The sequence below is a fragment of the Nanorana parkeri genome, unplaced genomic scaffold, assembly GCF_000935625.1.
Source record: "Nanorana parkeri isolate BGI_ZX_2015 unplaced genomic scaffold, ASM93562v1 scaffold252, whole genome shotgun sequence".
NCBI lineage: Eukaryota > Metazoa > Chordata > Amphibia > Anura > Dicroglossidae > Nanorana > Nanorana parkeri.
Genome location: NW_017306520.1, coordinates 1,492,409 through 1,505,159, shown reverse-complemented (window position 1 = coordinate 1,505,159; position 12,751 = coordinate 1,492,409). Strand labels below are relative to the sequence as shown.

At 40.7% G+C, this 12,751-nt stretch overlaps 1 protein-coding gene across 1 annotated transcript in view; it reads left to right on the top strand.

The window, feature by feature from the left end:
- AATF (apoptosis antagonizing transcription factor) overlaps window positions 1–12,751 on the top strand; it is a 124,119-nt gene that overhangs the window by 49,638 nt on the left and 61,730 nt on the right. The window contains exons 5-7 of the mRNA XM_018556777.1: window positions 8,632–8,746; window positions 11,354–11,558; window positions 11,689–11,853. Coding sequence (XP_018412279.1) covers window positions 8,632–8,746; window positions 11,354–11,558; window positions 11,689–11,853 — 485 coding nt within the window. The remainder of the gene's footprint in view (window positions 1–8,631; window positions 8,747–11,353; window positions 11,559–11,688; window positions 11,854–12,751) is intronic.

The following is a 12,751-nucleotide window of genomic DNA, read 5'->3' as shown; positions in this document are numbered from 1 at the left end:
AATATTAAAAAAAAAAAAACTTATTTTTTTTATATATTATTAAATATATTTTTTCATTTACACTAAACATTCATTTATTAGGGCAAGCATTTAGGGTCTATCCCCTTCTTCTGGGTCCTAGTAGTACTGATATGCAGAGGTTTAGCAAAATGTCAAAATGGCTACTTTCTTTTTAAACCTGACTGCTAAAAACTGGTTGTATGTCAAATCTGGCAGAGCCTGCTACCATGTTGTGATGAATATAATGTGCGAGGCAAAAGTTCCCCCTTGCTATGCAGGTTAAGTAGAAGTCAAGTCCTGATCTCAAAGAGAACCCTAACAGTACGATTCATCTAATTCATTTTGGCTGCCATACACTGCCTACTACAAGCAACTCATGAGCATCCAGCTCTGTTATCTCTAGTCTGTAGATTGTGTTACATTGATTTCTGTACTCAATGGGTAAGCTACATAGTAGCAGCCATGATTTTAAATTGTGCATTGATTTAAGCATTGCAGGATCATGTCCAGTTACTTGCAGCTTTCCCCTGCAGTGTAGTTCATCCCGATTCCAAATTGATAGCAGATGATTTTCTCTCCTGCCGTATTATACTTTAGAATTTCGTGTCTTGCTAAAACTGTGTGTAGTAAGTTCATTTAGTACTGCTAACCTCTTCCAATTAGTAATGATTTGTGCTTATTTTAACCTTATGTACGATGATTGTTTCTTTTAATGGAAAACAAATGTGTGCCCAAAAATTATACAGGGCAAAGCCACATCTTACCCTCTGCAATGTTCCTAAATGTTAAATCTGGCCTTCTTTATAAAATAAAAAGCAGTAGATTTATGCTACTTACAAGCCAACTTTTTTTTTTCCGACTAAATATTGTTGGAAGGGATTTAAATGTTTTTTTATAAATGAACCTCCTAGAGTTCTCTAGATTAAGAACCAACACATAATTTGGAGCACTATGCCAAAAGTATATGAACCTGCATTTGGTGGCATTTCTTCCTCATTTTTTTATTATATGAAAAAAAATGCTGGCCATGTGTATGTGTGTAACATTTTTACTAGAGGTGAAACGAAATGGCATTTTTTGACCAAAACCGAAAATAAACCAATTGTCACAAAAACTGAAAATTTTTTTTTTTCGAATCTTTTTAAATTTAAAAATATTTAATTTTTATTTTTTCTAAACATTTTAAAATTTACTTTTTAAATGATTTTTTATTAAATATATATTCTTTTTTTTAATTTATTGTTGGGGGCTCTGGGAAATATCAGGGGTCTAAACAGACCCCTGATATTTCCCTTTTTAAAATGGAAAAATAGATTGAGAACACAGAGTCCTCAATCTCTTTTTCTGCAGCCTCTGCTAAGAATGAAGAGGAAGCCTCTATACTCCTGTTCATTTATAGCCTGTGGAGATAGTATGTTTACTATATCCACAATCGTGAATGAACGGGAAGTGATGTAGAGCACTTCCTGTTCATTCATAATTGGGGACACATAAAACATATGATGTCCTCAATTATTTACAAGCAGTGAGCAGTTAGTGATCAGCTGATCGCTGACTGCTTGTAACCGTTCTCCATCCTGACTTGCTGTCACAGGAGGCTGAGCTGGCGGTGTAGGAGGAAAGCTCGGTCTCCTTTTGACAACTGACTCCTTCCTCCTGCTGCTGTCTTTGCCTCCTGTGACAGCTCACGGCTGTCTCTTCCCCCACACAGCTCTCCATCCTGATCTGTCACAGGAGGCTGTGGGAGGAGAGCTCAGTCTTCTGTGGCGCCACTCACAGCGCTCACCTCCCCGCCCTGCTCGGCCTCCTGATAGTTGCTCTCCTCACTGGATGCTGCTCTGTGTCAAAAGGGACACAGATCAGTGCCCAACAAGGATAAGAGAAACTAGAGATGCACCGCACTTTTCAACGAATAATGGTACTTTTGGCATTTTGCCCAAAGTACCATTTTCGGCCGATATGTTTCGGGGCCGAATTTTTGGTGCATCCCTAGTTTTTACAGAAAAGCAGTATTTATTTTTCTTACAGTATTTTGCGTCTTTATGGAAAACTGATCTCCAAATAACAGATCCTATTCCTGTACATCTTCTAACCCATTATTGTTCTGTGCTAGTTTTCTCCCTTAGTTCAACTTTATTCAATTAATCTTTACTGTCTTGCCCATTCTACAGCTGTGCCTCCCCAACATTTATGTATTTTAAGGAATTTAAGGGTCTAAATGTTAAAAGCTTATTGTTATTCTGAGTTTATAATCTCTGTCGTGCTTTAATAATTTTTCCTTATGCCTGGGTAAGCCGCAAGTTGCACAATAATCACTCTCACAGCTTTGTAATCAATGCCCACAGTAATAGGATTCCTCTGGCCACTGGCAATTAATAAATTTGTGTCTTTAAAAAAAAAAAAAAAACACACTAGCAAGTCTGATCTGAAATACGACTGACTGGCTTTGCTCATTTGCATATTTATTGCAGTGGAAAAATTCTTGCCGAATGATTGATGTCAGCCCTGCCTCTTGAATTCCAAGCAGCACATTATTATGAAATGAAAAATGCCGGCCCTAGAGTTGATTAAAGTTGAAGACAGTGGAATCTGTGTTTTTTAAGATTATGGGAGAATTAAAGGCATATTTTAATGGATGTTGACAAGAAGTGAGCCAACAAAAGCAAAGCAAAGGATTTGCTTGAAAAGATTTAATCAGATGTGTTTCTTGGGGGATTAATTGCTGGGTATGACTGGTGCAATTGGTAGTCATCGTGGATTTAAATTATTATTGTTCTTGAGCTTACAGAATTGGAGGCTGGGAAAAAAGCAGAAAAATATACACATATTCCACTGGTGATTTGTTACAAGTTATACCTATGCACATGAGTTTATTTTTTGTCTGGTAGTTTGTATTTAGGATAACCATATTTGCGTTTTTTTTTGTTTTTTTTAGTTTGCTATTTTAACTTTTGTTTCCACTTTATATAACATTTCCTCTGTCTTAAGCTGTCTATGGACATTTGATAGTCTTTGATCAATTTCTGCTATTTTGTGGGTTTAGATGAAAACCAGTTTTTGAGTCCAGTGATTAACTACATTAAAGTTGCCCCTGGAATAGCCTCAGTGGCTTTACCTGGGCACCCCACTAGACTGGATGATTACAGTGCTTGCCTCAAATGTGTCTTGCGGGCGCTGAGCTCTGCTTTTTGTTGCTTTCCAGAACTTGGTGTACTAGTGGGTTAGCCACAGAATGATTTGTTAGTCCAGAGCCATCTGTGACCCTCTCTGAAGACTCGCTTATTAAAGGAGAACTATGGGGTAAGTGTTTTTCCCCATAGTTCTAAGGGTCATGGGAGGACATAAACTAGCGTCCTCCCGTGACCCAAAGCTTAGTATTTTGCGAGCTACAGCTCGCGGTATACTGAGACCGCCGCAGCAGAGACAGATCCCGACATTACTGTTGAGATCCACCCAGCTGCGTGATTGACAGCTGGCTCTGCCTATCTAGAGGCAGAGCCAGCTGTACCCGCCTCCTCCCCGCCCTTTCAGCCAGTCAGCGCTGGAGGATTGGAGAGGGGAGGGGGAGAATTCCTGCAGGGAGCTGTGAGTGACAGTCACGGCTCTCTGCAGGGACATGATCGAGAAGTGAGCGAGCGACGGTATGTGTTCGCTAACTTCCCGATCTATTGAGCCGACATGTGACAGTTTCATTGTCATACGTCAGCTCGAACTATGAGGGTGAGTGATTTTCTCCTTTAAAGGAGAATTATGGGGAGTTTGAAATACACTTATTCCCATAATTAGAGCAAAGATATGACACTGAAGCTGTCACACGTCGGCTTTATTGATTGAGAATTGACCGATTGCTTACCGCTGCAAAGAGCGCTGACTGGAGGAGCGGACGGGGATGGGCGTGGGCACAGCTGTCTCGGCCTCTAGAGAGACAGAGCCAGCTGCAAATCAGGCAGCAGGGTGGATCCCGACAATATTGTCCGAATCCTTCCCGGCTGCAGTTCGGCTCTGCGCTGTCCGCACATAGAAGGCAATAGCCCGCTGTATGATGAGTTTTGGGCCACAGGAAGACATTGGTATGTCAAACCTTGTCCGAATAGGTAAAAGACTTCAGGGAGTATCCCGTCCTAGCCTGGATAGGCTCTTGTTTCACCAAGCGGTTGAAACAAATGTCTGGAGCCTTACACTTTAGCTGTGATGGCCTTATTGCAAACCTCAACCAAAGTGGGGGAGTAGGGGCTGTTTGACCATTACAATGGATCCCTGGGCAGTTTGCCTTCTAGACATTTGGATACTCTATTTACCCCCCATAGTTCCTTGCTTGAACCCTTAAGTCAAGTCTCCCACACCCTAACTTCCCTTCTTCTTTGTTTAAAGAGGGTAATAAGCTGCATGGACACTCCTTAATCATTTTGTCTTTGGGCAAATTTGAGTGTTATCTTACTGGGAAATGGGTTGGCCAGTCAGGCGACAACATTGTTGGGATCCAACACAGCTTACTAAGTGAAAGCAGACTCTGCCCCACTGGACCCAGAGTCAGCCGTGCATGCCCCCTCTCCTGTTTGTCCCTCCAGTAAGCGCTGGAGAAACATTGAGAGGAGGGGGGAATCCCTACAGGGATCAGTGACTCGTAGTACTGATGTAACCATTGATCGTGTTCCTCTAGCGCTCATTGCAGGGAGAATACACGAAGAGCTAAATGATCAATGGTTACATGATTGTTCAGCTCTTGGTCTTAGAGCCAGCTTGTTACAGCTGCAGTGTCCTACCCTGGCTTTAAGCAGTGGGGAGAGTATATTTTACTCTCTCCATGCTTCTTTAAGAAGAAATCAGCAAGACAACAATCTCCAAAACAAAGAAACACATAGATGCATGGTAATTAAGGTAAGAAGTTAGACAGATAGGGAATAAAAAACAGGGCTGTGAAATGAGAAGGGAGGAGGGAGAATCACAGAGGTGAGAATACGTCCTAAAACAATTTGATAGCGATTTGGAAAACGAGGTCCACATTCAGTCTCTCTTGTGTTGACAAATTTGTTACATTTGTCCTTTTCCTATTTTCTTTAAAACCCCCTTAAGAACCAAAACATACATGTCCTCCATAGAATGTTCTGGTTATGAGAAATCATATCCCACAGCAATTATGTTCTAAAAAATAAAGTATAACAAAGCGTATTCAGCTGTGGTGTTGCAATACTGCACTCACAGTGCAATAGTGCTACAGTCACCTTAAACATGTACTGTAAAATCTCTTTCTTGGAGTCCATTGAGGGACACGGGTCCACCCCCTCTGTTTTTTTCTTGACTCTTATACTGATTGCTCACAAAACTGAGACATGCTGGGCCGAGGAGGGGTTATCCTGGAGGATGGCTTACACTTTTTTCAGCTTGTTAACCCAATGGTTTAAGAATTCCTGTGTCCCTCAATGGACTCAAAGAAAAATATATGACGGTAAGTACAAAAATAATTAACTTCTTATGCAATACTAAACTACAAGTAAAATCAATAGCCAACTATTTATTTTTGTTTTGTACCTTTTTATGTAGGGTAGATTAGCTATCACCGTAATTGTTTTACCTCTGTCCATGGAAGCTGGGTATGGACCCTACCACCTGGTTACTGGCAACTTTTCCATTGTGCTAACATACTTCACTCTTGGTCATGTACAGAAGGTGATTCTGAGAAGATGATCGAGTGACTGGCTTGGGGGAACATGTATTTGAAGAGTCTGACAGCTAACTCTTGGCATAAAACAGTAGTTATAGACGCATGTAAATTGTCATCACATGCAAATGTGTAAAATATTTTCATGTTCTATGTATGTGGGGATTGCCATATTTGCATATAAATTCTGCATATCACCACAGCTTAATGATTCAACTTTGATCCTCCAATATCTTCTATCAGTTAACAGCCCAAATCCTAATGGTTGATTAAAGCTGGCATCACAGCTATGCGTTGTGGTGATGTGCATTGTAACACACTTGTAATGGAGAACGTAAAGCTGGAAAGGAAAAATTTTAAACGAAATCTTAAATACTTCTTAACTCTCCTCCTCAATATGCTAGTTCCTAGCTGTCATACTGATCCATTGACTTTAGTTTGGGTCACTTACCGGGAACAAGCATGCTAATCAGGAAAGTCATGCATGTCACCGATTTTAAAATTTATTGAACCATTTAAGATTAGAATAACTACAGGCATCAAGCACTTTCAGAACAGAGATCTGCATTGACAGCCTCTGTTTTATTTTCCGCACATGTATCCTTTAATTGGCTTGGGCTGTACTTAATGAGGAACTGAACTCTGAAAGCTGTGCCCAAAAAAAACAGTGGGCAAAGGGTTAGTTTCTAGCATTGCCTGTGGTCCCCCTGCAGCTGATATTCTCCTCATTACTGACTTACCATGCTTTCTTCTACACTGTGCCTCTGTGTAGACATCTTGGTAAAGACAGGGCTTTGCCTTCTCATGTCAGCCTTCCGCAAGGAGAACAGTGAGTAGCGCAGTAGATACATCACCAGATCTCACTCCACATCGGGGGAGACTAGCAGTCAGAGACATCAGTGCCCTAAATCTCACACTACAAATATGCAAATATAAGGCTTTAGGTATAGTACCACTACATGTCAGAAACTGCACTGTTATTTTTCTGGAAGAGTTCCACACAAAAGGTAAAATTTGCAGGTTATTGGTTAGGCACAAATAACATTTATAAATGTTCCCTATTACAAAGAAAAATTTCACTTATTGAGTTTAAAGTAGAATTAAAGTCCTTCTTCTTTTTTTTTTTTTTGTATGGCATATATATATTGCTAGTAAGCAGTAGATACTGCATATGCCCCAACATAAAAAAAAAAAAAGTTGGCACATACCAACAAACTTTATGCCAGCATCGCTCTCTCCTGGCTGCATAAGTCCCGGCAACCAAACACTGTGAAGGAGGACGTGTGGGCGGGCGCATGCGCAGTATAGATCATCGGAGGGGAGAGGAGGAGAGCGGCACAGAAGCTGAATAGACGCAGCCGGGAGTGTGCAGGTCGGGCAGACACCGTGGGGCATGAGGCATCTGCGCTGGGTCAGAGACCGGCACCAGCGCTGGAGGGTCTGTGGAAAACGAGTGGAAGGAAGAAGCTGTTCGGATCAAGAGGCATCACATAAGGTAAGTCCTAAAAGCAGTATAAGTGGGGGGATTTTAACTTAAATGTCACTTTAAGTGCACTATAACTTTTAACCAGTTGACATCCGGGGTGTTAAACCCCCTTCCCATCCAGGCCATTTTTCAGTATTCAGCGCTGCGTTACTTTGACTGACATTTATTCCATCATGCAGCGCTGTACTGAAATGTATTTTATACCATTTTTTGGGGACAGATAGAGCTTTATTTTGGTGGTATTTAATCACCACTGGGGTTTTTATTTTTTAATATATTAAAGAAAAACTACAGATTTAAAAAAAATAAAACAGTTCCCCCTATATTAAATTTATTTTTCCACTTTACTTTTATGTGTTTTATGTGACACACTTTATTTAATGTTTCCTGTTATATGAAGGTTATCTTTTTATAGTTTTTATTCACGATTTTAGGACTAAATGAAATCAAGGCAAGTGACACAGAATGGTTCATTTATATCACAATTAATTATACAGCATTTTCTTACTGGTACAGTAAAACTACACATCAGAACCATCTTATAACTGCACGTTGATGTTACAGCCAACTGTAATTCAATCATGTAGCACAATAGGCTTCATCTTGGGATGTTTCTTAAAAATCTTCTCAGAACTATGGGGAAGTTTAATACTTGAGGCGGGGGGGTTATAAACATGGTTTAGGATAGGAAGTAATTTTAACTATTATACACGAGAAGAAAGAAAGGAAAGATACGTGAAAGGTTTTCAACTCAGGGAAAATAGTAGAGGGCAGGGCACATGCGAAAGGGTGCGTCTGAGGTAGGTGTTACGGACAAGATAGGGACTGTAGGTTTGTATGTGTATGCAAGTTGGAACAGGTACATTTTTTAAGTGTAACTCCAGCCAAATGTTTTGTGTTTTGTTTTGGATAGCATAGGAAAGGGTTAACCCCCTGTAAAGTTTGTTTTGCTGTGTGTGCCCCTGTTCAGAAGATTTCACCTCACTTTCTGTCCTTGTGACAATTGGATTTTGAAAATTTTGGGTTGTCATGGAAACAAGGATTGGTGATAAAGCTTCAGTGGGGACACATTTTTCCCATGATCACTTTTACAGGAGTGAATTTCCCCTCCTAGGGGTAGATTTCCTTTCACTTCCTGTTGCCTCAAGGACAGGAAGTGAGATTAAATCTTTCTAATGATAATACAGTCAGCAGTAAAAACCTCACAGTGGCTCGGAAGAAGAGGTAGGCACCCCTCGTCTGCACGTCTAACAAGAGCCAACTTCCTGTAATGTACGTACAGTACTACAACCCAGACCCAAAAAGGCGGCCACTCCTCATCAGCATGAGTGTGGTAGCATTACATCTTCCCCTGCTGCACAGTAATAGCCTCCATTTGTAAGTAGGAGTCGTATGTAAGTCAGATGTATGTCACTCGGGGACTGCCTGTACACTATATTTTTCCAAAACAGGCTAATGTCAGTATTATAATAATTTGTTTTTTCAGGTTATAAAGCATTGAAGGAGTTAATGAGATCTTTAGTCCAGTTGCAAGATGAGTTACTCTTCCAGTTTCCAGAAACACGTTACCTAATAGATGGAAAGAAGTGCAATGCAGACAGGTAAAGAACTTTTACACCAGTATATCACCTCTCTGTAATGCAGTGTGCAGGCCTTCAGCGGGGACTTGCTCATTCGCGAACAAAAAAGCTGGTTTGACCTGGCCGCTGAAGACTCATTTATGAGTAAGCCATGTGAGCTGAGCATCAGGAGCTACTTTGTTTTATTAGAAGTTTTGCATGCCATTATCATCTCTATTTTCTGTTGGTTTTCCAGTGTAACACTGGGGGAATGAGTGTTGAGTCAATAGGTCATCATGTATGCAAACGCCTTGCTCTTGTTTCTGTCATTCAGTGTGGGGTAGCACCTTCCTGCCATGGCTCCTTATCACAAGAGACACATGGTTTCCCTTCCTTTAGTCCTTGCTGCTGTCTACTGTGACTTGGTCACCTTTAGCCATTTGAACCTCTTCTGCTTCTAGCAGATGGTTTGTGAGTACCCAAGGTTTTACCTTGTTTTCAGCTAAGTTGTCCCTGCCTGAGGTTCAACATTTTGGATCTCAAACACACTCCCATTGTATATTGGGTCCCTCTGGCTCATGATCCACTAACAATTCTGGGGCAGCCTGCAGTGTTCTTTTTCAAGGGCATGACACAGACAGCCTGACTCTCTCTTTATCACTCCTGATCGTCCCTGCAAAGGGAAACAAGCTTCATTTTCCACCATTTAAGTAGATCACCATTTAAGATTATGGTGTTAAGGATCAGGTGCTACCCTTTTCTGTCAAGGCAAACTAATAGGTCTGTGAGTGCTTCTTGGGCTTTTCGGCATCAAGCATTTGTTTGCCAGATTTGCAAGGTTGCCACTTGGTCTTAAATTGGGCTGCATTTAGATGGCCCAATTGTCTATGAATTCTGTGCCCCTCAAAAGGATTTTACTCGATTACAAAAATCCAATTATCTTTGTGTAAACTACTAATCCTATAATTTCCTGTGTAGTGGAGATGAATAAAGGCAGATATGTGTGAAGTCCATAGGGACAAATATGACTGCCTTCATGGATGAAGGATTCTAGGAACAAGAAGGGTGCTATTTGCAGGATAAACTAAGTGTTAAAAAAGGGATAGAAAGCCTGGAAAAAAAAGTAAACTAATCCAGCCTCTTCATCTAAAGGTGCCCATACACCTGCCGATTATCATACGATAATCGCAGGTGTATGGAAGGCATGCAACCGTTTCTACTGTACAGTCGCACGTCTTTTGTCTTACAAGCAGGCTCGAAAACCCGCCGAAAATCGTACAATTGTTGGCGGGTTTGTGGCCTGCTCGTAAGACAAATGCAGCACGGGCCGGTGTGCGCAAGCGCACACTGCCCGTTCAGCATTGCAGTCATCAGAAGCCCGCCCCTCAGCTTGTGATGATCGCAAGTACGATCTGCCTGTCCAAGATGGGCAGATTGTATGTTTTTTTTTTATTACCTTACAACTTACCTTACATTCTAGGAACAAGAAGGGTGCTCTTTGCAGGATAAACTAGGTGTTAAAAAAGGGATAGAAAGCCTGGAAAAAAAGTAAACTAGTCCAGCCTCTTCATCTAAAGGTGCCCATACACCTGCCGATAATCGGCAGGTGTATGGAAGGTGTGCAACCGTTTCTACTGTACAGTCGCACGTCTTTTGTCTTGCGATGGTTGTAAGATGGATGGGCACCTTTAGGCCTCGTTCACATGGGCTAAATAGGTCTGGGGGATTCTTGTGGCTGAAATCACAGCTGTTTCTGGACAGCTGTGACTGCTTAGCCTGTACAAAGCAATGATGGGCTGACAGGAGCTGCAGCTGTCCACTGCTATTTGCATGTGCCCTCCACATCCAGCAGTTACTTGGTAGGGACAGATGGGACGTAATCTCCCTGCATCCAAGGATGGCCATCTGTCTCTAGCCGTAGGTAATCACTGGATCTGCGGATACATGCAAATAGATAGATAGTCGTGAATATCGGCAGACAGATTCCGCTCCTGTTAGCCTGTCATTTCGGCAAGAATCTGCTGTCGGACCTAATTAGCCTGTGTGAGTGAGGCCGAAGATCTGGTAAGCTGCAATATATTACACTTTTGTTTTTGGATTTAGTGTTGTTTTTATATATTTTTCATTAGTTATTGTCAGTGCTAAAAGAAATATTGTATAATCCTGTATAATAATAATAACTGTTGTATTTTGTTTTCATTTTAAGCAGGTAAATATGAATATATCACCTGCACCAAGGAGGTGGCAAGCTCCAACCTAACCCCAGCTTTCATCTTTCCCCCCCCCCTCCCCCCCCCGAAGTACAATGACTATAGATATGCCAGTCTCCCAATCGGGCAACACATTGATATCGACTAACTATCCACAGCCCCTGCTTTTAGTTGGTTGGGTAGGTTTAAAAAACAAGTCCGATTTAATTTTGTTTTCCCCCTGATAAGCTAGCGCCAGAAAGGTGTGCAGCACACATCCTTGCCTTTTATACATTGACTAAACATATGCGGCTAGATCTTCTGTTGAACCGACCGCATTCTAGTGTTTATGGTCAGCTACAGACATGAATTAATACGAAATTAGAATACACTGAGGAGTAAAATATTTTTAACTGTAAATGCTCTCTAAAATGTTTTGCTCTGCACACTTTGTATGCAGTGATGAAGAAATCCCCAGCGATGAGGAAGAAATGGAAAAAAGTGATTCTGAAACCCTAAAGAATAAAGGTGCTCCTAAGCGGAAGCTTAACATTAGTGAGTATCCTGAGTTTATGGCAAAACGATTTGCAGACTTTAGAGCCTACAGAAACACAACCTTACAGAAGTGGCATGACAAGACAAAACTTTCTGGTAAAATAAGCAAGGTGAGTGTCATTGTATTTTTACCCTTAAAGGGAACCTGAACTGTGGCAGTTTTTATTTTTTTCACTGCTTCCTTAAAAATATCTCAGTGCAATGTTCAAATGGTATTAGTTTCATGATTATGTTTTACAGGGATTGGGTGGCTCGGATCGGTCCATACTGGTGCAAATAGAGCAGATTATGATGGACAAGGGAAGATTACTGAGGCGCACACAGACCAAACGTTCACATTATAGGATATTGGGAAAAACTGAACCAGATTCCCATTTGCCAGAACATGTCCCTGATGAAGCTATGGTACTTAAATTACTATTATATTGCCTTGATTGAATTTATTTTTGCAAAAATGTTTGGTACTTTTTATAAACTTGTCTTGCTTTCTAAGAATACTGACATATTAATCAGAACACTCATAAAACATACCATCTCATCTTGACTTGACATGGCAGTTTTCTTCTGAAGAGGAGCTACAAGTAAACGTGGTTCCACATCTGTTGCAATATAATAGTGCTTCTCTCCATTCTGTGTTGTACCAGAATGGAGAGACTTTTTATTCGACAATGTCTGCATTATTTGCTAATACGTATATCAATTAAAATGTCACTTAACTACATTTTTTATTGCATGGATGTGCTGTATTTGTGATTGACTACTGCAGTATATTGTTTGTAGAAGTCAATTCACAAAGTGATTAAATGACAAATGTGTGCTAAACTAATGTTTTTATGTATTTGGTAATGATCATAGCTGTGTCCTAAGAAGATGTACAACATTATTGGCCCCTCTTGACTGAAAAACACCCATGCATTAGGTGGAATTAGGCAAGGTGCTTGTTTTTACATAATGGTGCTGAATTATGGAATATCTTCTAACAATGGGATCTAGGAATAACCTATGCTAACCTATGCTTGCCACATGCCATGGTGGTGCAGGGTTCTCTAGCAGCATCACTTTTGCAGTAGAAAGTTTTGCAGCTTAGCCTCAAGCAGCTGAGCTTGGCTTCATCCCAGCTTGATACATTCATAAAATGTTCATGTATACAATTGAGGGTGTCTCTTGGCTGCCATTGCAGTGAAGTGCAGAAACCCCACTGAGTAGAATGTGATACATGACCTAGAAGGTTTTTTAATATAGATATCTAGATATATATATCTAGATATCTATATATATATATATATATATATATCTCTAGATA